We start from the raw sequence: 23,975 nt of genomic DNA, 5'->3' as shown, positions 1-23,975 counted from the left end.
AGGTTATGAGTTGTTACAGGGCTTTATTGCTCTATTGGGCTTGGCCCATTATGTAGTCCTTTACTATTTTGTTTATGCTTTTCTATATACATACCTCCACCACCATAACTAAGACACGTGTATGAACTATTACAGATTAGATTCAATTTCAGATTTCATTTTCTCTTTCATTCTATCTTCTTCTTTGTTCTTCGTGAATAGGGTTCGCCTTTACCCATCTTTATGTACACATCGATTCCTACTGCTAATCTTATGTTCCATAAAATCCAATATGATATAAGAGCTCTTCAAATGAAGAGCTCTGATGCGCTACCCTGATTCCTTCGATTCCCCTTTTTCATTATCTTACCTTTTCTTTACTTTTCTTTTTTTTGTTCTTGAGTGCCTTGATTTTCTTCTTTCTTGTGTAGGATCAATGGCAGGCGAAGGGGTTATGTCGCTCACTCAATCGGAACAACCAACAAATAGTTTTTTTGTATCTGCATTCGAGTGAAAACCATGCAACTTCTCTAGTCTCTCCGGTTCTCGATTCCACCAACTACCATTCTTAGAGCTGCTCAATGATAACTGCTCTAAGCGCCAAGAACAAGGTAGAGTTCATTCTCGGTGATAACCCTCATCCGTCACAAGATAACCCTAATTTTCCTGCGTGGATACGCTGCAATAACATGGTGGTGTTCTAGTTAGTTCATTTTGTTTCTCTTCCCATTAGGTAGAGTATAATCTGGATGGATGTTGCTATTGATATTTGGAACGATTTGAAAACCCGTTACTCTCAAGGAGATTTATCCTGCATCTCTGATTTACAATTAGAAGTCGCATCTTTAAGTCAGGGTGATCTTTGTGTCACTGACTATTTTACCAAACTGCGTATAATTTGGGATGAGCTAGATAATTTTCGTCCTAATCCCCTTTGCACCTGTTCTGTTAAATGTTCTTGTTTTGTGCAAACTGTGATGACCCAAAGAAAATGTGAAGACCGTGTTATGCATTTTCTCAGGGGTTTGAATGATCAATACAGTAATATTCGTTCCCATGTTTTGCTTATGGATCCCATACCTCCTTTCCCTAAAATTTTCTCTTTAGCTGTCCAACAAGAACGTCAACTTTCCACTATTCTGCCTCTACCTTCTCCTCATAGCACTAATGTTAGTCGCACTACTTCGTCAAATCCTCTTTTGTGTGATTTTTGTGGAAAACTGGGCCATAGTGAGACTGTTTGCTTTAGGAAAGTCGGATTTCCTACTACTGATGTTAGAAATACTAGAGTCTATTCTGGTGGAAAATTTTGTACCTATTGCAATAAAGTTGGTCACACCATTGATACCTTCTACAAGAAACACGGCTTTTCTCCTAGATATAAAGTTCAGAATTTCACTCGTCACACACAGATTCATAATCTGATTACTACTGATGATCTCTTTATTGATAACATTTCAAAAGAACAGGATGTGAAAGATTTCCAGCTAACCTCTCAACAATGTCAATTCTTAAATGACCTCCTGCGCCATAATATTACTGCCGCCACTACTGCTCAAGCACAAGTAAATCAGCTTGGCACCTTTTCGGTTGATACCAACAATCCCAACAATCAGTCTCCAGCAGGTAATACATTGTCTTTTACACCTACTATTCATAATTCCTGGATAATTGATTCTGGTGCCACTGATCATGTATTCACTGATCTTTCTGTTTTTACACATTACACCAAAATTTCTCCTGTTTTAATTAATCTTCTTAATGGTCACACTGTTTTTCACACTACTCTGGATTAGCAAAATTTTCTGATAAATTTTATCTTCTTGATGTGTTATATGTACCACATTTTAAATTGAACCTTATCTCAACATCTAAACTTTCTTTACAGCTTAAATGTACCTTAACTTTCAATTCTACTCTTTGTATAATACAGGACAATTTGTCACACGAGAAGATTGGTATAGTTAAGGCTACTGCCGGGTTGTACCTTTTTAATGCTCTTTCTGTTCCCTCACACACAACACCACAGATTCACTTTCCTTCTATAATTAGCAATATTAAGGATAAACATCTATGTCATTATAGAATGGGTCATCCTTTTCATGAAAGATTAACTATCTTGAGTGCTCAATATCCTTTTATTAGTGTTCATAAACTTGATTTGTGTGATACTTGTAATAGAGCCAAACAAAAGAAACTACCTTTCTCTTTAAGCAATACTACTACTGCAAGTATCTTTGATATTGTACATTTTTTATATATGGGGTCCTTGCTCTATTACTTTTATGCAAGGTTTTAAATACTTATTGACTGTTGTTGATGATTATTCACGCTATACTTGGGTTATCATGCTTCGTAACCATATCATAAACTTTACTCTTTATGTGGAAACTCAATTTCATACGAAAATTAAAACAATACGTATTGATAATGGACTTGAATTTAGTATGCATGCTTTCTTTGCCTCTATAGGGCTTGGTCCATTATGTAATCCTTTATTGCTCTATTGGGCTTGACCCATTATGTAATCCTTTACTATTTTTTTTTTGCTTTTCTATATATGTACCTTTACCACCATAACTAAGACACGTGTTTGAACTATTGCAGATTAGATTCAATTTCAGATTTTCTTTTCTCTTTCATTCTATCTTCTTCTCTATTATTCGTGAATAGGGTTTGCCTTTACCCATCTCTGTGCACACACTGATTCCTACCGCTACTCTTATGTTCCATAAAATCCAATATAAGTAATTATATTTATTTGTTATATTGATGTGCAATGTAAAATATCGTGAAAAAAAATGTCTAAAAAAAACAATTATATGAAGTCAATCACAAGACACTAGAAGAAAAAGACGAATTAGTTGTCACGTATTAGCATGAGTTCATGGTTGGACACAAATAAAGTGGGTCAAGTCAAAATAAGCGGACAAAACAAATTAGCGTGGACCAAACTCACTCTACTTAGACATTAGATAAAAAAAAAATAGTTTACGTCGACTTATGAGACGCTAAAAAATATAATTTTAAAAATAATTAGATAAGTTAATGTGGACTAAGTCGACACTGCATGTTTTTTTATTCATATGTTATATACGTCTACTTATCTGTCACATAAATGTTTAATTTTTTATATTATATGTATTTAAATATTATAATTAATTTAATTATAAGTAATTAAATTAATTAAAAGAAGTACTATTATTTTTTATTAATTTTATAATATAATTAATAAGAATTTTAATAATTAAATTCATAAAAATAAAAATAAGAAAAGCTTAAGAAAGAAATGGTAAGAGACATAATAATAATTTAATTAAAAACATAAGATATAAAATAGTACTTAAAATAAATAAAAATTAATGAAAAAAGCAAATTTAAGAAAATTTGTAATATATTAAATATAAAATAAACATGTTTTTTAAGCATAAAATATAAATAAGTATTTATAAGTTTTAAATTTTTATATCAATTACTATACAAATTTTAGAGAAGTTAATTTGATATTTAATGTTTAATGTACTATTGAACTTGAAGTTAAAAAAAAAAAAAACTCTATTATTTGAAAACAAATATAAGAAATTTTTGTTTTTGTGATGTTGTTTAATTTTAAGGTTCTAAATAAAAAGAATTTGAATAGTGAAACTATAAATTGACAATTTAAATTGTGTTGTTCTTATAAATTGTTAAAATATGGAATTTGTTAAAAAAATTTGTTATAATTGTAAGTTTTATATTTAATTGTAAAGTATTTGAATATTTATGGAGGCGTTGAACCATTGTGACATTTACATACGATTTTTAGATAGGTATTTGTTGATTCACTACTATAAAATCATTAAATAGAAATCAATTTTATAGACAAAAAATTATTAGCTTTTATATTAACTAAATTAGATACTATTTTAAAGACTAAACAAAATTATTGATATCTAAATTAAATTCTATTATTGATAAATAGTTTCTAAATTGGTATCTAATTAGTTACTAAGTTCTAGCTACCAATTATTTATATTCTAAAGTTGGTATCTAATTAGATACTAATTTATAAATTATTTATCAATAATATAAATTAATTTAGATTTATCAATAATAAAACTAATTTAAATACCAATAATTTTTTTAATCTCTAAAATAATATATAATTTTGTTAGTATATCAACTAATTTTTTTTTTCTAAACTTGATTTCTATTTAATTATTTTCTTGTAACGAATGATGATAAATCAATGTCTAATATATATTTTAATACATATTTTATCATGGATTAAATTTTTTTTAAAATTAACAAAATTAGAAAGAAAATACTCATTAAATTAAAAATAACAAATCAAAAAATTTATTAAAGTCTTAAAAAGTGATTAAATATTTGTTTTGGTAATATTTTTAAGATGTACTTTAATCAAAATTTGGATTTAGCACTGTGGTTTTAAAACAAATTAATTTAATCTTATGCTTTTTAAAAAATATTTAAATTGGTCCATTCTTTTAAGTTTTCATCAACAGTTATCTAAATTGGCACTTACACTTATGGTATTGGTTTGCAGACGTGGGGTTTATTAATTCTTCGCCTTCTCTCATCCCTTTTCCGCTTTCCCCTTTCTCCATTTCTTCAGACCCTCCCTCCCTCCATTGTCAATGCTTTACCACCCCAAAAATCTTACACATTCCCAATATGACTGAGCTGGGAAAGTTGCAGCAAATGGAGGAGAAGAAGCTGGAGCAGGGGTGCAGGTACTGGTGTTGCTGGGGCAGTGATAGTGGGGTGGTTGTGGGAGGCTGCGTGGGTGCACCACCTCGCTTGTGCTATGCATGATAATACTATTAGTGGGATGCCAATACTGGCCCTTATAGGTGTGCTATCTGCTAAACGGTGGAGAAGAATGCACTGTTTCCCACGCAAAATAACTGGCGAGCACGGCGGAGAAGAACACCAAGATAAACCTCAAAGGGCACATCTCTCAACAACCACTTCGTGACTTTGGGAATGAGAGTTGTTTACAATGTCAAAAGCTACCTTCTCCAACTGCTTCTTGCGTTTGCATATTGGGTCCGTTTTTATGGCCAATGATACACAAAATTCGCAATATAATATTAATAATGTATAAAGATTTTATTTCAAAATTATCTATTATTATGGCTAGATACACGGGATGTTAGTTAATATTTGCAATAATATTTATCTTTTAAATATTTAGCAATGAGTTTTCAACTTTTTGATTGGTTCAAAATTATTGGATAGAAAAATGAGTACTTAAAAAGAAAATTCTATTAAAACTAGTAATTAGTTTTTGAATAAAAAAATTAGTTATTGATAAACTTGATTGAAAATATTACAATATTGGTAAAAATAATGAAATATATTTTTCACTTTATAAATTATAAATTATGTATAGATATCTATAAAGAGAAGTATACCTATCTATCAAGATAAGTAATAATTTTTTCAATATTCAAATATATCTATCAAGATAAGTAATAATTCTTTCAATATTCAAACAAAAGAGTAAGGGTAACAATAATGAAATACATTTTTTGGTGTTTGAGTGAGTTAAAGTAAATGTCTATCAACCCACATTTCAATTCAAAGTTTTACTTACTCATTCTTTTCAAATGAACACAATTATTTTTAATTTATTTAATAGAAAAGAAGATCAATTTGGAACAGAAAAGTAACGTACCAATATTTTCACTCTCCTGCGTCCATATCTAACAACAAATATTAACAAATATCTTTAATTTTTATTTAATAGAGAAAAAGATCTTTAAAACAGAAAAGTAGGGTAACCAATTTCTCCACTCCCCTACTAGTTAAATGATAACAAATAAAATAAATTTTAAAATTAAAAAAACTGTTTTATTAACTTCTGAAATTACAAAATGTCAAAATAACAAAAATAAATCAATAAAATAAAATATTAAGTAAGGATAAAATAAAAAAAAAAATTTAGAACAGTTTTTTATCAGCAATAAATTAATAGAATAAATTAAAATGGAGAATCCTTTATATAGATATAAATAAGTATAAATATATTATTACTTAAAATATGTAGTTGGACATACTCATTTAAGAATGAATTTAAAACAAACTAGATTATAATTTAATATGTCAATCTCAATTTAATTAATTATACGAAAATTAACCTAAGTTTTTTAATATATATTTTTATTACAATAATTTTGTTATTATACCACAACTTTAATACAATAGATATATATGAATAATATATTTAATTATGTTATTTTTATATAATGAACAAAATAACATAATTTGTTGATTGAAGAAGGATTGTCTAGTATATATTTTAATACATATTTTATCATGGATTAACCGTTTATTAAATTAACAAAATTAAAAAAAAAACTCATTAAATTAAGAATAACATGACTCAAAATTTATTATTGTTTTAAAAGTGATTAAATATTTGCAATTTTTTTAAGATGGATTTTAATTAAAGTTTTTCTCATCCCTAGGTTGATGAAGGGCAAGATTTTCACAATGATACAGTTTTCATATCTGAATATTACAATCCTAAAATATAATATATTTTATTCTATCAAATATATATTATTACTTAAGAATAAATTTAAAATAATTAGATTATAATTTAATAATCTATCTCAATTTAATTAATTGTAGGAAAATTAACCTAAATGTTTTTACATTTTTTTTTATCATAATGATGTGTTATTATACCACTATCTATAATATATTTAATTGTGTTATTTTTTACATTTATTTGTATAGCCTAACCCAACTCACTTTCTTCATTGCGCACTCAGTTTCCAAATCTAAAATCCCAAGGTACGCTCAATTTCCTTCGCCCCTCCTCCTCTTGCAACCTCTTTTGTTGCTCTCCTAAGTTAGCTCCGACCTCGTCGTTGCCCTCCGTCGCCCACCTCCTCCTTCTGCAGGTGAGTCTCCTCTTTCTCTCCATTTTCTTCTTTCCCAACTACAACACCGCAATTCCATTTCACGTCCTCAAACCTGTTATTTTTTTAGTTTTTTATATTTTATTTTCGTTGAATGTAGATTTTGGGATTGCAGTGGGATTGAAGGGATTCGTCTAAGTTGGTGAGTTGTATGATTTTTTTTTTCAATTTTAAGTTTGTTTCTAGATTTTGAATTATTTGTTGGGATTGGCCTACACCACTGCAACTCCATTTTAGTCCTCACAGCTGTTATTGTTTTAGTTTTTTTTTTAAAAATTATTTTCGTTGAATGAAGATTTTGTGATTGCAATGGGATTGAAGGGGTTCGTCTAAATTGGTGGAGTGTTTTCAAATTCCTGAAAGGTGAGTTATATGGATTTTTTTTATTTCAATTTTGAGTTTGTTTCTGTATTTTAAATTTTTTTGTTTGTGGTGAAATTGATAGATGATTTTTTAAATTGAAAATTGATTAGTTGAAATAGAAATTAATCAGAATGGTTTTGTTTTGAATGTTTTTTAAAAGGTTCAAAACTAGTTTCTTGCAAATTGAAACTTTTTTTTTATATTTATATTTACATAGGATAGGATTTTGTATCGGCTTAACCCTTAAATTATTTTTAATATTTTCTTTGTTGTCCAGGTATCTGTCCAACCCACACTTAATTTAAACTAAAAAAATGTTTTGTTCAGCTTAGCGTCTTTTTAGTCCGCGCTAATTGTGTCTTTCACTAAGTCGACGCTAAAATCCTTTGTTTTCAGAGTTTTAGCGGTCATTTTTGGGTGATGCATAGTCCACGCTTAAGTGTTTTGTAGGGAGATAAAAAAATATATCGATTGAAACGTTGGTCTTTCGTGCACTAATAATTGTGATTAGGGCAATTAAATTATTGCTTACAATTATCATGGTTTTTAACCTTTTCTTTTATCAAGTCATGGTCACATATACATAAAATATTAAGAAATAATGTATTTGAAAAATGAGAGCTTATGTTTGTACAGATTTGGAAGGTTGAGAGATAAAGCAATGAAAAGTTATGCATAGATAACAATGCATAATACATGTTTTATTCCATGGGCAAAACAATGAAGTAGGAATGAATCTCACAAGGTTTCCTCTTTCAACAACTTGAATTATAGAAAGAAGCCTTATAGTTTTATATGGAAATAATTAACACGCCCTATACAAACATGACATTCTTTGAACAAATATATTAAAAATATTACACATGTAATCACATTCTTAGAAATTGTTTAGCATTTAGTGTAGTTAACGTTAGTTTCTGGAAAATGGAGGAGATTCATTTGTGTTGTTTTCGAAGAAAGTAAGGAAAGAGAGTAAGGCGCACAGTAAAACGACATGCATAAGTTTAATCTAGACTTTGTTGGCAAGTTAAGGAGTGTGGAAAATTAAATCTGTGAGTGACGAGGGATGAGTTAATTGTGCATTTTGTGTAAGAGGTTAGTGTGTCTTAACTCCCTATGGTTGATGGTGTATGGTTTGACCAAAGAATGTTGTCTTATAGGGTAAGAAGGTGAAGATATTTATGTGCTACACTCAATCAACATGAAAAGTTTGAGAAGGAAGGTTGTTAGTAAGTTGTGAAGGTCTTGAGAGGTAAGTGGATTGGGTTATGGTTTCAGTAGTCAGGATTATGGAAGGTTAATGATTAATGTTATGTTTTTTTACATGGACTCAAACAATATCATCACTAGCAAAGAGTTTGAGAAGCAAGGTGAAATAAGTGCTCCAACTTCCCTAACGTAATGAATCGAAGTACGATGTGGCATGAGGAAGGTGATTTGGGGTTGTATTTTTGCATGAAGGCTTAATGGATTATGGGTGGTAAAATAATCTATTATGCTATCAACCATAATTTATTATGTCTTCCTTTAAAAAAAAATTGTGTTGAAGCTACTTTCATTTCGGTAAAATCCGAAAAGCATAATGTGAGGTTTGATTTTACACTAAATTTATGGTTATATTTGTAAGCACCTATGTCTATCAAATAAATAAATTTTTTACTATATTTATCACTAATTTTATGCAATATTTTTAAGTATGACATATTTTTAAGTATGGCATGGAGTTATTCATGAAATAATATATTGTATAATTGCCTCAAATGAAAAAAAAAACGTATATTAATTTATTACATATAAAATTATATAAATAATTTCAACCTTTTCCATTCGATATTTGATTATTGAAAATATAATTAAAAAAATGTTTTCAATCGGTATAGTAATGTGTGTAAGACCTCTAAGTACTTATATTATATTGTGTTGTTTATTAGAACAAAAGGTAATGTATAATTGATGGCGGAATTGTTAAGTCCCACTTCTTTTATTTGGGAAGTGGATCGAGACAATTGTATTATAATTAAGGGTTGTTGAATCTACAAGGAGTTATTGTTTATCACAATAAATATAACTTTTAAGATGAAGTGATCCAAAAATAGAGATGATTTGTATATAATTTTATAGATAAGTAATTGATAATAATAATAATAATACTAGAATATTTAGATCGAGAGGTGAAATTAGACAACTAAAGTAAATGAATATTTATTTTGTTATTGTTATTTATAAATGCAATGTATGTCTTACTGAAAGTTATAATAGCTCTATTAATAATCCTTTTACTAAAATTATAAATTTTTGTAGTGAATGTATGGTAAATTTGATAGATGAAATTTGTGGGTTATGACTCACCTTTCCGTTTTTTTTTTCATAATTGGGAGGTTACTTGCCACAATCAATTGCAATCAATGGGAGGTTAATTGTCACAATCAATTGCAATCAATGAGAGGTTAATTGCCACAATCAATTGCAATCAATAGGAGGTTAATTACCATTAATTGTATTTATTATTGTTGTCTCTTAGAACCACTATATATAGTGGCTTCCTTCAAGCAATGTAACACACAACAAACAAACAACACACACTTGCTTAGTACAAGGAAGATTTGTTGTAAGAGGTTTTGACCAAGAGAAAGGTATTGACTTTAATGAAGTATTTTTTCCTGTTGTTCGTCATACTTCAATACGTATATTACTTGCTTTAGTTGTCTTGTATGATTTGGAGCTGGAACAGTTAGATGTGAAAACTGCTTTTCTTCATGGTAATCTTGAGGAAGAGATTTACATCCAGCAGCCTGAGGGCTTCGTTGTACCTGGAAAGGAGGACCATGTATGTCGTTTGAAAAAATCTCTTTACGGCTTGAAGCAATCACCAAGACAATGGTATAAGAGGTTTGATTCTTTCATGGTTGGACATGGATACTCCAGAAGCAACTATGATAACTGTGTTTATTTTCAAAAGACATCTGATGGGTCTTTTGTATACTTGTTGCTATATGTTGATGACATGTTGATTGTTGCAAGAGATAAATTTTTAGTTAACAAGTTAAAGGCTCAGCTTAGCAGTGAATTTGATATGAAGGACTTAGGTCCTGCCAAGAAAATATTGGGAATGGAGATCAACAGAGATCGTCAAGCTGGAAATCTTTTTCTATCACAAAAGAAGTATGTTCTTAAGATGCTTGACAAATTTGGAATGCGAGATTGCAAAGCTGTTAATACTCTAATTGCGCCCACTTCAAGTTGTCATTAGATCAGTGTCCAGAATCAGACTAGGACAAAAGACGCATGTCACATGTCCCGTATTCAAATGCAATTGGAAGTCTCATGTATGCTATGGTATGTACTAGACCTGATTTAGCTTATGCTGTTAGCATTGTTAGCAGGTTCATGCATAATCCAGGCAAGGCACACTGGGAAGCCGTTAAATGGATACTTTGTTATCTGAAAGGGTCTCCAAATCTTGGTTTGGTATTTGATCAACATAGAGCCGATCCCGGAGGAGCAGTTGGCTATGTTGATGCTGACTATGGTGGTGATTTAGATCGAAGAAGATCACTTTCAACCTACATTTTTATCCTATGTGGGTCTGCTATCAGCTGATATTCTTCACTTCAAGCCATTGCGGTTTTGTCCACCACTGAAGCAGAATATATTGCTACTACAGAAGGTATGAAAGAGGTTATATGGCTTCGAGGCTTGGTAAGTGAACTTGGTCTTCAACAAGATGTTCTTGTTATATTTTGTGATAGTCAGAGTGTTGTCCACTTAACCAGGAACAATAAGTATCACTCAAGGACCAAGCAATTAAACACCATTTTATCCGAGACATTGTTGATACAGGAGATATAATTGTTGAAAAAATTCATACGGCTGAAAATTCTACAGACATGTTAACCAAGCCACTTCCATCGGCTATGTTTGATCATTGCCTGAACTTAGCTGGTATTATCCATACTCAATCAAGACTTCATGGCGAGAGAGTGTTCCAGTCAAAGGCAAGTCAAGGTGGAGATTTGTGGGTTATGACTCACCTTTCCGTTTTCTTGTCATAAGTGGGAGGTTACTTGCCATAATCAATTGCAATCAATGGGAGGTTAATTGTCACAATCAATTGCAATCAATGGGAGGTTAATTGCCACAATCAATTGCAATCAATGGGAGGTTAATTACCATTAATTGTATTTATTATTATTGTTGTCTCCTATAACCACTATATATAGTGGCTTCCTTCAAGCAATGTAACACACAACAAACAGCAACACACACTTGCTTCATCTCTCTTTTCCATACTCTCTTGCCGGTGGTTTTTACCTCTATTTAAAGGGGTTTTCCACCTAAAAATTCTGGTATCATTCTCACTTTACTTGTTACTTTAATTTCTCATAATCTTTTGTTGAAATTATCACGCTTCCGCACACGATATCCCTACAAAATTCTATATTTTTTTTTAGCGGGGGAAGATAGTTTTTTAACAATTTTATTTCAACAAGTTATTTATATTAACTTTATAAAATAACTCGTTAATATGTAAGTTCTATTTACCAATTTTATTTTTTAATAATATTAAAAAATCTTAATGTTTAAATCATGTTTATGACTATAATTTTTAGATTATTATTTAATTGCTACACTCTTTTTGAATTATTTATTTAATGTTATATTTATTTATTATTAATTTGATTATTCTTTGTTTAATAAAGTATTTACTTTTATTGAGAAAAAATAACTATTTTAAATGATAATGAAGAATAATTTTTTACACAAATTTGACCTGAAATTTAATTTATATAAATTTTTAGATTATAACAATTTAAAATAAATTAAAAAATAAAGTTTTAGTTATTAAAATATATAATTACTCAACATTTAAGGTGTGATTTAATAATTAGTTATGCTTATTTGATAGCTTTGAACTGATTTTGCTAAATATTTGTATGAGAGAATTGTTTGTAAATCAACTTATACATAAGTTAATTTCAATTAATTAAAAATAATTCTATATTTTGTTTCAGTTATCCAAGGTGATTCCAACAAGATGTTGAAATGTTTATGATTCTCACCCTCATTTTCAAGACCTCTCAGAAAATTTGTCATCATTTTTCTCGATCGGTTCAAACGCGGTCATGGCCCCATGGTGGTGTACACTTTCGGCGCCACATTGATGGTGATTCTCTCTTTCAGCCTTTACAACATGGTCAAGTTTTAGCAACACACCCTTGTGGCCGCTGTACTTAACCCCACCAATCAAGTTTTTATGTTCAAGTCCATGCTGGAAGTTTCTCTTATAGGTATCTCAAAATAACCTTTATTTTGTTTGTTTGAGTTATTTATTTACTTTTGTCGATTGTGATGATTTTTATAGAAGATTTCATTGTGTTGTTTTTAGGGTTTAATTACTTACTCATTTTGCCTCCATATCTTTTTATATCTAAACAATCTTTACGTTTTAGTTCTTGTATTTAAAAAGTAATCGACTTTGTATAATATGGATTTCTATTTATATATTGGTTCTTCAGTACTATTTAATGTTTTAGAAATGGTGCTCATGGATTTCACTTATTTCTTATCTTATGTAGTAATTGGTGTAGAATTATTCAGTATTAGGTAGGTTGTTTCTAACTTTCTCGTGTGAATGGGTTTTTATTTTGGATGGAGGTGATTAAGGGTGTCTTAGGAAAGGGATATGGAATTACTGAAATGGCCATCAGCTTCCCTTATATAATGATTGCTTGAAATTTTAGGAAAATTGTCTATTTGAATTTGAATTGTGAGATGTTAAGTAAAAACTTGACATGGATAATCATAAGAAAAAAAATGGAAAATTACTCTTTTAAGAAAATTAGAACAAAAAGAGGGAAGAAGCAACATGCAAGTAAAAGTTGATAGCTCAAGGTATGAGGCAGCTCCGCAGAGGACGCCTTGGCAGTTAAGAGGAAAATAGCATCCTTGGAAGCCTATGGCTTTGTGGTTGAAGCTCGAAAGAAGAAGTACACGGCGAGAACTAAGTTAGCAGAGTTTTAGGCGATGACATAGAAATGTGCATGACACTTAGCAGTTCAGGCGAACGATATTTCAGATATTAAGATTGACCCAAGCCTACTGCCCAGTAAGTGATCTTGCATTAAGTGTTATTGCTACGAACTAATAGTTTGTTCAGTTATCACTCAAGGTAATCGGTTATGGGGGAGAAATACTGGAGGGGGACGGTGGAACGTAAACAGTACCCTTCATCAAGCTCATCTACTACGTTCTTTTTCTCAAATTTTCCGGATAGTCATGGAGAATATGATATGTTCAAGTTGTTCCAGAGATGGGCAAGGGTCAAAGAAGTGTTCATATCCAGGCGTCTGAATCGGTGGGGTAGAAGGTTCGATTTCGTTAGATTCTTCAACGTCAACAATGCAGCGAGCCTGGAGAGGGATCTAGACCAGTGTTATATTGGAAATAGGAAACTGTATGTTAACCTACCAAGATACCAGAGAGATGAGTTTGAACGTAAACGTGTTGAGCATAAAGATCCTAAAGGATTAAGAAGTGGTGGAGATGTCCATCCTTTTGGGCAGAGGAAAGGAAAGGAGGTGTGGAGGGAAAAAAGTGGGAAGGAAGGTCACAAGAATGGTATTGTCACCCAGTCATATGCAGATGTAGTTAGAAAGAGAACACAAGACCAGTGGAGGGGCCCGAGCCTAACGACTAAAATGGTAACTCTGCCATGGATGACTAATAGCTTGGTTGGTCGTATGACAGCCGAGCTTAACTTTGAGCTCCTACAGGAAGAGTACTTTAAGGGAGGAATGAACATGTTTATGGTAAGATATCTGGGGGATAATCTTGTCCTAATGACACCTAAAGCAGAAGAACGTAAGGCAAACTTTGTCAAGCTTAATAAGGAATGGTTTGAAGGCTTGTTTGAAGATATTAAACCGTGGACAACTTCATGTGTAGCAGATTACAAAGTAGTGTGGGTTAGGTGTTATGGGTTGCCTCTTTCGCTGTGGAGCAAGGAGTGTTTATCGAAAGTTGTAGGGGAAGTCGCAACTCTGGTGGAGGTTGATGAAGCCACGCTGAAATGGGAGTGTTTAGAGTATGCTCGGATTCGGGTGCGTGTGCTTCAGTCAACAAAGGCAGAGATGTCTAAGGGGTTTAGGATTAATGAAGTGGTGTATAATATTAATATTGTGGAGGAGGTGGAGCCCCATGGTGGTGCTGAATTTGTATGCAAGTGTGCCCTTAACCATTATAGCTCGTCGGATAGTGTTTCGTCAACAGAAACCTTTGTTGAAAACAAAATCTTTTCAGGTGATTCAGGCAACCTAGAAGGAGGGGATGAGGAGGTGAACCGTTGGCGGCCGAAGAAGACCGACGGAGAAGGAAGTGGTGGGTCAACGACAGGGACAAAGAAAGCACAGGAAAAGGAATGTGTAGACTGGTTGGAGGTTTGTCAGAAAAAGAGGTCTTTACCTTTCACAAGAAAGGAATTGTGTAAGCAAGGTTTATCTGAGGACGGGTCAGCTCTGTCTGCAAATCAAAAAATATCTTACGCATGTGCCCTTATTCAAAATTCTGTGGCTAAGTTAGTAGAGGAGGTGGGGATATCAAGTTTTTTGAACTCCAGGCCCAAACCTATAGAGGCCCATTTCAGGGAAAGTTGCCAACAAGCCCATGGGGTAAACAACGGTGATTGTGGAGCAGGGGAAGGAGTAGCCGCGGGACGTGTCCAGAATATGGAAGTTAGTGGGAATCAACCAGCGGCGTGTGAAAACAAGGAGTTCGCGTTCTCTGCGATTGTATGCAACACAGTAAATAATAACTTTGATATGGTGGAAGGCGTTTGTAAGGTAGGACAAAAAGAGAATAAAGAAGCTTTCGCTCGGGGTGGGGAAGAGGCAGAACGACAAGGAATAGAGGATGCTTTTGGTATGGCTGATTTGCAACAGAAAGAGGACAAGTCGCAATCTCTGTTAGAAGGAAACGTCCCTAGAACCCAACCGCTAGCAGAGCAAGTAAGTGAGTCCTCTGAGGAAATAAGGATGAAAATGACTCTGATTTGCCTTGTGTGCTGGGTGCGGAGGATACAAATTTGGTAAGCAAATGTGAAACTCCTCTTCGCCTGAGGAAAATGAAGGGGCTTCGCGACCTGGTGGAGCCAAGCACCCATCCAAGGAGGTCCGTAAGATTGAGGGAGAAGTCATCTCAAGCTAGGAAGGATTTGTTCACCAGAGAAGGTTCGTTATCTAAGCCTTTATCGGATGGGGATATTGGTAATTGCAATTCTCGCCTTCGAAATTATGAATCTAGAGAGGAACCAACTATGTTATGGGATCAAGGAAAACAGATGGGGTTAGTCTGCCGTAGGGAAGAAGAGGAGGTGATCCAAGAATACCAATGTATGGAGGACAGAGATTTGCAGTTTATGAAGAGCATAACAGGGGGTAATCTGAATGGTTTTTTATGTTGATTTTTAATATGAATATTAGAGGACTGGGGGGAGGAATAAAAGTCAGATATCTGAGGCAGTGTATATCTTCAGAGGAGGCAGAGTTTGTGTGCCTTCAGGAAACAAAAACAGTGGAAGTCACGGATGCTAGGTGTTTCTCGCTGTGGGGGGACAACAAAATTGGGTGGATTCATAATGAAGGGGTAAATTACAGTGGAAGTCTTCTCTCAATGTGGCATAAAGAGGCTTTCGTCTATGAGAGTCATTCCTTGGGTAAGGGCTACATAGCTACAGTGGGTAGTCATGTGAAATCGGCCCAAAGGTGTTGTGTGGTAAATGTTTATGCCGCTTGCAATCTGAGAGAAAAGAAACTTCTTTGGGAGGAACTCTCTAGTTTCAAATTGGCCTCCCAGGTCGAAGTGTGGTGCTTTTGTGGAGATTTTAATGCAATTAGAAGCAGGAATGAAAGGAAAGGGGTGGATAGGGGGGATTTCTCCAGTGAGATAAATGGTTTTAATGACTTTATAGAGTCAAACTTGTTATTGGAGGTGCCTATTGTGGGGAAGAAATACACATGGTTTAAAGCAAATGGGACGGCGAAGAGTAGGATTGATAGAGTCTTAGTTTCCGAGGAATGGTTGCAGAGATGGCCGATGTGCAAGCAATATGTCCAACGGAGGGAAGTCTCAGATCATTGCGCTTTGATGATTAAGTGCATAGACAAGGATTGGGGTCCCAAACCTTTTAGAACTATTGATGCTTGGTTCTTAAAGAGAGGTTTTTTGGGGATGGTGGAGGGTAAGTGGAGGTCCTATGAGGGCCAAGGAAATGTCATAAAGGTGCTTAAGGAGAAGTTTAAACTCCTTAAACTGGATCTAAAAGTATGGAATAAGGACGTTTTTGGGAACTTGAATTCTACAAAGCAGTCCTTATTGCTGGACATTGAAAACCTGGATTGCCAGGATAGCCGAGGCTGTTTGGATGAGAGTCAGAAGAAGCTTAGATCAGATTTGGTAAGGAGGTTTTGGGAGAATGAAGCAAAGATTGAATCCCTTCTACGTCAAAAGGCTAGAACTAATTGGCTCAAATATGGTGACTCCTGCACAAGGTTCTTTCACTCGTCTTTAAGATGGAGAAGGCTTAGGAATGAAGTGAAGGGTGTTGATATAGGGGGTGTATGGTGTGAGGAACCATGCACTATTCGGCATGAAGCAAAGAATCTGTTTGAATCCAGATTTAAAGCAACGAAGGACCTTGGGGTGAGACTGGATGGGGTTGAGTTTAATTCTTTATTGCCAGAAGTAAGCCTGAGTATGATTGAGGCCTTTAGTGAGGAAGAAATCAAGGCAGCTGTATGGCAATGTGAGGGTATGAAGAGTCCTGGCCCAGACGGCTTCAATTTCAATTTCATCAAGAAGAGTTGGAATTTTCTAAAATCTGATTTTGTGGCAACGTTGAAGTGCTTTCATGAAACAGGTGTGATCCCGAAGGGGTGCAATGCTTCATTCATAGCATTAGTACCTAAAGTACGGGACCCGTGTAACCTTCATCAGTTTAGACCCATATCCCTAGTGGGTGCCATCTACAAAGTCATCTCAAAAGTTTTAGCAGGGCGAATAAAGAAAGTTCTACCTGCTCTTCTAGATGGTAGTCAATCGACTTTCATTGAAGGAAGAGGTCTGGTAGACAGTGTGCTTTTGGCAAATGAGGTGATCGAAGATATTAGAAGGAGAGGGAAGAGGGGTCTGTGCTTCAAGGTAGATTTTGAAAAAGCATATGATTCTATCAGATGGGAATTCCTGTACGATGTGCTTCGAAGGTTGGGTTTCCATAATGTTTGGATAAATTGGATTAGAGGATGCATAGAATCAGCTACAGTATCAGTACTTGTCAACGGAAGTCCCACAGAGGAGTTTAAACCCACTAGAGGGTTAAGGAAGGGCGATCCCATAACACCTTTTCTCTTTATAGTGGTGGCGGAAGGCCTAGCTGGACTTGTTCGACAAGCAATGAAAGCGGATCTTCTATCCGGAGTTAAGGTGGGAAACAAGGAGGTAGAGGTGTCTTTAATCCAGTTTGCAGATGACACTCTCTTCTTTTGTGAGGACTCATGGAGCAATGTGGTTGTAATGAAGTCTATCTTAAGGGGTTTTGAGGTAGCATCAGGGTTGAAGATCAACTTCCACAAATCAAGCCTAGCAGGTGTAAATGTGCAGTCTATTAATCTCCTTTGCTATTCAAAGTTTTTGAAGTGGGATTAGAAGTGGGAGGGAATCCAAGGAAGAAGGCGTTTTGGGAGCCTGTTCTCAACAAACTCAAAGCAAGGCTAAGTGTGTGGAAGGGGCGGTTCTTATCAATGGCAGGAAGGACGTGTGTTATAAAGTCTGTTCTCAATGCAATCCCCCTTTTCTATCTTTCAGTTTTCAAAGCGCCAGAGTCAATCTACAAAAGCATTATAAGTATTCAAAGGCAGTTTCTGTGGGGATGGGGCAAGGAAAATAGGCCTATTGCATGGGTAAGTTGGGAAGATCTTTGTAAAACGAAAGAGGAGGGAGGGTTGGGGTTAAAAGACATTAGAAAGTTCAACTTTGCTCTCTTAGGAAAGTGGAGATGGAGGTTTATGTCTCAAGAAAAAGGGAAGTGGAAGGAGGTGTTAGAGTCAAAGTATGGGGTGGAACTAGTAAGTCCCCATCTACCAGTAAAATACCAATCATGGTGGTGGAGAGATCTAGTAAAGGTGTGTAGGGAGGGAGGTGGTGAAGGATGGTTCCAAAAGGAGATACACTGGAAATTAGGTAGGGGGGATAAGGTCAGGTTCTGGGAGGATGTGTGGGTTGGTGACACAAGCCTCAATTTCTTGTTCCAGAGACTATATTCTTTGTCGGTTAATCAGGAGTACAAAGTGGAAGATGTAGGGGTGTGGGAAGGTTCGGAATGGAAATGGAGGCTAGAATGGAGACGAGATAGATTCGAATGGGAATCGGAGCTGGAAGTAAACTTTGTCGAATATCTTGCAAGGGCTGATGTAAAGCAAGCCAAGAATGATATCCGAGTATGGGGGACAGAGGATCTGGAGACATACTCAGTCAATGCAGCTTACAATACCTTGTCTAATGGAAACGGAGGCACGTATCATGCAGCTTTCGAGTCTTTATGGAGAGCAAAAGCGTTTCCCACTGTTTTGTCAACAACTTGGAGGGTGCTTGTAAATAGGATCCCAACTAGGGAGGCGCTGAGTAGAAGAGGCGTTCAGATGAGTTTTGTAGTTTGTGTGCTATGTGAAGATAATGAGGAATCTTGCAAGCACTTGTTCTTAGAATGTGTGTATGCACAACAGGTGTGGTCTCTATGCCTCAAATGGTTAGGTATCACGTTAGTCCAACACAACGACCTTAAGGACCACTTTGTGAGTTTCCACGTAGCCCAAAGCAGTAGTAAGCAAAATTTGGTCCTCAAAGGAATTTGGGCCGCTATCGTGAGGTGTATTTGGGATCAGAGAAACTCAATTTTGTTTAAACAACAAGTTGTTGATGCTGAAGAGATTCTACAGATGGCACAACTCAAGTCTTGGTTGTGGATGAAGCATAAAGCTGCTTTCCATTCATATTCGTTTGAGGATTGGTTACTTAACCCGTTTGTTTGTATTAAAAGTATAAAATAGAAGGGCACCACTATATAGACTGAGGTCGGTGTGGGAGCTTCTAAAAGGAGAGGAGATGGTTTCAGGGTGATGTGATCAGGAGGTTTTGGGTACCAAGTTTGATCCGAACATGTAGGTGCCTAAATCTGGTTCGTGTTGGAGGTCAAAAGTATATGTCTGGTTCTGTTTTGGTGGTTCGGATTGTTACCACCATGGTAAACACTTATAATAGTTGAAGAACAGAAGATCAGATAATTGGAAGTGAGGGGCGATGTTGATGAGTTACGGGCTGAGTTGCAGGTGTATGGTTAAGAGAAAGGAGCGCAGTTGAGAAGGCCAACATGATCGTCGGTCGATGAAGCGGCGATCTCCGTGAGTGCGTAGTCGGTGGTCGCCGTAGGTATGTATCATCGCTGTACTTGAAGAACTGAAGATCAGATAACCGGAAATCGCCGTGGTAGGCACATCGCTGGGTTTTCCAGAAAGCCTAATTGAAGCTGTTGGAGGTTTACGTATAAAACTGAAGAACTTGGCAGGGGGTAATTTATGTTCGCTGTTATAGTAGGTTGAGAGAGGCAGCACTAGCCATTGGGTGTGGAGGTTGCGGAAAGTCACTCTTCAAGTAGTAGTCAAACTGGTGGGAGGACCTAATGGTGTTATGGTGGTGTGAAATTGCTGTTTAGTGTTTTGAAGCAGTCCAGCATTACAATAGTAGTAGTTTGGGGCTGTTTTTATGATATATCTTTTTTCCCTCCTGTTTTGGGATGCCTCTTAGAGGTCCTAAAAAACAGGGTTTGGGTTATGTAAAGGGTTGGGATACCCCTTTTGTATCCCCTTAATTTAACTTAATTCTTTGCTGATAAAAAAAAAAAGCAACATGCAAGTGATGTGGTTTAGTTACCCTGGGTTATTTATTTGTTTTATGATAACGCTTTCAAACTAGATATCTGAAGAATGAAGTGATGGTATGGTGACCGTTGTAATCTGTAGCTTTGTGATAAATATGATATCAGCGTATTTGTTTACTATATAATGTTATGCTAAGATCATAAGAGTGACGGTCCTTTTCTACTTTGTGGAAGACGTAATATAATATTATTTGATTGTGTCAATTACTAGCTTGATTTGCATTGTTTTGTTTCCTTTTAATAAGTGTTTCAAACATCAAGAAAAGCCTGTTCCACTTGGTAAGACAACTAAAGTATTCATTGTGTTTTGTCAAAATCTATAAAGGCATTAAGATCTAGCTTTTTTGGGTGTGATTGGGAGTTACAAAGGTAAAGGGAGATGGAAGGGATAAGGGGAAGGAATAGTAAAATAAATAAAGTGTAAAACCTTACATTTCTTCTGATGTTTCCAATTTACTGGGAGAAGGAATTAGAGGCTCCAATAAATTTAAATGATTTAAAGTAGTACAAATCTTGAAACTTACCTTTCCTTTTTAATAAAAACTACCTTTTATTCTTTTAATATAATATAAAATTTAACTCACTAGGAATAAAAGGTATAAATTGTTAATTGATATTTATTTTTTTTAAAACTATTAAATTTTAATATTGTATTCAATTACACCTCAAGTAACTTCAATTTATTAGATTTTATATGTCAAAAGTGCTTTCGGTGGGTTAAGAGTGTCGTATATAAAATGTGCAGGATTTTTGCTGTTCCTCTATGATGATTGATAGATTGCACCATTGCATAAGAGAGTTATCTTTACTAAGGAAAACTATGGAAGTTATTAAGAAACAAAACCGAAGTTTTGAAGATGACAAAAGTGACAATACAGAGGTACAGACTGTCACATCGAAGTCCAAAATTGAGAAACTAGAATCTGAATGTGAGGCAAAAAAGAAATGAGGCTAAAAATTTAGAAACAGAAGTAGATGCTCTTAAAAGGCAGTCAGAGACTCTTAAAAAGCAGTCAGAGACTCTTAAAAAGCAGTTGAAAGATTTCCTTAAGGAATATGATCGCATCTTCAAAGTCAATCGGAATTGAAAGAGTCAGTAACAAATGAGAGGGTGTCATAAAGAAAATAATAGGTTTTAGAAATTATTTTTAGTTAGAATTAGTAAAAATGATGACATTATAGAGTTTATTTTACTAAAAAAGTTTATAATTTCTTTGTGATTTTATTAAAATAAATTATATTTTTTAAAAGCAAAATTTTAAAATAGAAAAATTATACTAAGCACAATTTAATATAAGGTACAAACATGGACACAAAGATACGTATAATATCTAAAATGTATGACATATATTTATATATTATATAATTATAAATTATATAATTATATAAATTGATATAAAGATTTATGTATACAAGTATGTTTTAGTTTTTTTTAGCATAAATATGTTTTTCATGGTGATTCAAAAGGATTTGTTCCTTATTTTTATAATCATACTAAAAATTTATACAATAAGTTTGAATTTTTAAAAAATTATTGTATTTCTCCTTAACTGATACGTGTTGTATGAGTGTTAGTGTCCGATATGTGTATCTGATATGGATACGCCACATTTAAGAGGAGTGTCTGAGCCTCGTATGCTTGCTTAAGAGGATGTTTTAATTTTTTTTTTAATAATCACTATTTTTAAATACAATTTTAATTTTTTTTATAACTTTATTTTAAATTCGCATTTCTAAACATGTTTTTATTTTTTTTTTCTTATATGGATAAATCGTATATTGATAAAAAAAAAAGGAAATCACTTTTATAGTAGAAGAGCATTTATGTATAACTTCAAGATAAAGAAATAATATTTGACAATTCACTGTATCAACATATAAAAATATAATTTTCTATTTTAATATATGAAAATTTTATTCCACTGTCATTGTCCTTGTCTTATTTAGACAACTATTTAGGTATATAATTAATTATACATAATTGATCAGTAACCTCCATTATAATACCTCACCCCATGACCAATGCCTCTTATATTATGATTATACTATTATTTATCAAGGGTATACACTAACATTTTATAAGAATTTTTAGAAAAGTTTTAAAAAATTAAAAATTAACTTTTCTACAATGGTAAATAAGATCGATAAATAAAATTCTATAAATTTTTTTTTGGAGTGGGGGAAGATAGCTTTTTAATAATTTTATTTTAATAAGTTATTTATATTAATTTTATAAAATAACCGCGGTTAATATGTAAGTTTTATTTACCAATTTTATTTTTTAATAATATTAAAAAATCTTAATGTTTAAATCATGTTTATGACTATAATTTTTAATTTATTATTTAATTGCTACACTCTTTTGAATTATTGATTTAATGTTATATTTATTTATTATTAATTTGATTATTCCTTTTGTAATAAAGTATTTATTTTTATTGAGAAAAAAATAACTATTTTAAATTATAATGAAGAATAAATTTTTAGACAAATTTGACCTGAAATTTAATTTATATAAATTTTGAGATTATAAAAATTTTAAATAAATTAAAATATAAAGTTTTAGTTATTAAAATATATAATTACTCAACCTTTAAGATGTGATTTAATAATTAGTTATGCTTATTTGATAGCTTTTACCTGGTTTCGCTAAATATTTCAGTTTATGAGAAAAAAATTTTAAATCAACTTATACCTAAGTTAATTTCAATTAATTAAAAATAATTTTATATTTTGTTTATATATTGCTTAATATTCTGATGTAGAAATTAGTCTAAAGAAATCCTATATTAATTTAAATGAGAAATAAAAGAAACAAAAATATCCAAGAATGAATACCGAAATTTTTAAATAATAAGTATAAATATTTGAAACCAAAAATAGTTATATAAAATTTTCTATAATTGTTTTTGTCGGTAATATTTTACTTATATAGAAAGTTATAACTACTCTCGCATGCATGACGCATGAGTTAACACATTATTTATAGAAAGTTATAACTACTCTCGCATGCATGACGCATGACTTAACACGTATTTCTTGACTTGTTTAGAGATTGAAATGAAGTTTTGAATATTGAAAATTCTAAACACATGCAGGGGCTGAATTCAGACCCTCACTGAACCCACACATTTCTTATTTTTCTCTATTTATCCTTTCTTCTATTTTATTCTCTTCCTAATTCTAGTATTTTCTGTCAGTGAATTTAAAAAAATGTTGCAGTTACTATACTGCTATTTTCAGCAAAATGCTTCGGATTTTCACCTTTGATTTCAAGACACTTCGCGTCACACCGTAGGGGTTTTCTCTTCCACCTCTACAACACGGTCAAGATGCAGCAACTCACCAAGTTCTTATGTCCAATCACATGCTGAAAGCTTCTCTCATGGGTATTTTTCAAAACTCAAAGGTCAATATTAGGTTAATTTGTTTGAGTTATTTATTTATTTTCGTTGATGGTGAAAAAAAACCTACGGTGAAGGACTAATTATTTATATTGATTTATGAATCGATAGTGGATTTTCTGTGCTATTATCCATATATGCGGTTTTTTAGGAAATTCGATTGTGATGGTTTAATTACTTACTCATTTGGCTTCTACATCTTTGTATCTAAACCATCTCTATTTTTTAGTTTTTTTTATATTTAAAAAGTATTCAACTTTGTCCATACGTATAATATAGATTTACGTTTATATATTGATTATTCAATGTTAT

General features: G+C 33.1%; 1 protein-coding gene, 1 long non-coding RNA gene and 1 pseudogene across 7 annotated transcripts; all 3 read left to right on the top strand.

Moving 5' to 3' along the window:
• The first annotated feature begins 124 nt into the window (after positions 1 to 124).
• Positions 125 to 2,535, top strand: LOC137834136 (uncharacterized). Of its 5 annotated transcripts, none has more exons than XM_090297581.1 (3): positions 125 to 202; positions 411 to 1,605; positions 1,913 to 2,531. In XM_090297581.1, exons 2-3 carry the CDS (start codon positions 729 to 731, stop codon positions 1,945 to 1,947), a joined length of 912 nt encoding a protein of 303 aa, XP_090153707.1. In that variant the 5' UTR covers positions 125 to 202; positions 411 to 728; the 3' UTR covers positions 1,948 to 2,531. The 5 variants fall into 5 exon arrangements, 3 of the variants coding, with proteins under 3 accessions (XP_090153707.1, XP_068498303.2, XP_090153706.1); XM_068642202.2 differs by having other exon boundaries at positions 130 to 224; XR_016517627.1 differs by having other exon boundaries at positions 137 to 590; positions 1,444 to 1,605; positions 1,913 to 2,535.
• Positions 2,536 to 6,756: 4,221 nt separating this feature from the next.
• On the top strand, positions 6,757 to 8,893 carry LOC137826661 (uncharacterized). Of its 2 annotated transcripts, XR_011083567.2 has the most exons (5): positions 6,757 to 6,893; positions 7,012 to 7,053; positions 7,207 to 7,274; positions 8,435 to 8,526; positions 8,625 to 8,893. It is a non-coding gene; the product is annotated as an uncharacterized LOC137826661 (long non-coding RNA). The 2 variants fall into 2 exon arrangements; XR_016517647.1 differs by lacking the exon at positions 7,207 to 7,274.
• Positions 8,894 to 10,592: 1,699 nt separating this feature from the next.
• On the top strand, positions 10,593 to 21,347 carry LOC137830505 (uncharacterized; annotated as a pseudogene).
• Positions 21,348 to 23,975: the final 2,628 nt, after the last annotated feature.

This window comes from Phaseolus vulgaris, chromosome 11, assembly GCF_051622355.1.
Source record: "Phaseolus vulgaris cultivar YP4 chromosome 11, ASM5162235v1, whole genome shotgun sequence".
Taxonomy (NCBI): domain Eukaryota; kingdom Viridiplantae; phylum Streptophyta; class Magnoliopsida; order Fabales; family Fabaceae; genus Phaseolus; species Phaseolus vulgaris.
The sequence above is the reverse complement of the archived record's forward strand: the minus strand, read 5'-3'. Positions and strand labels throughout refer to the sequence as shown.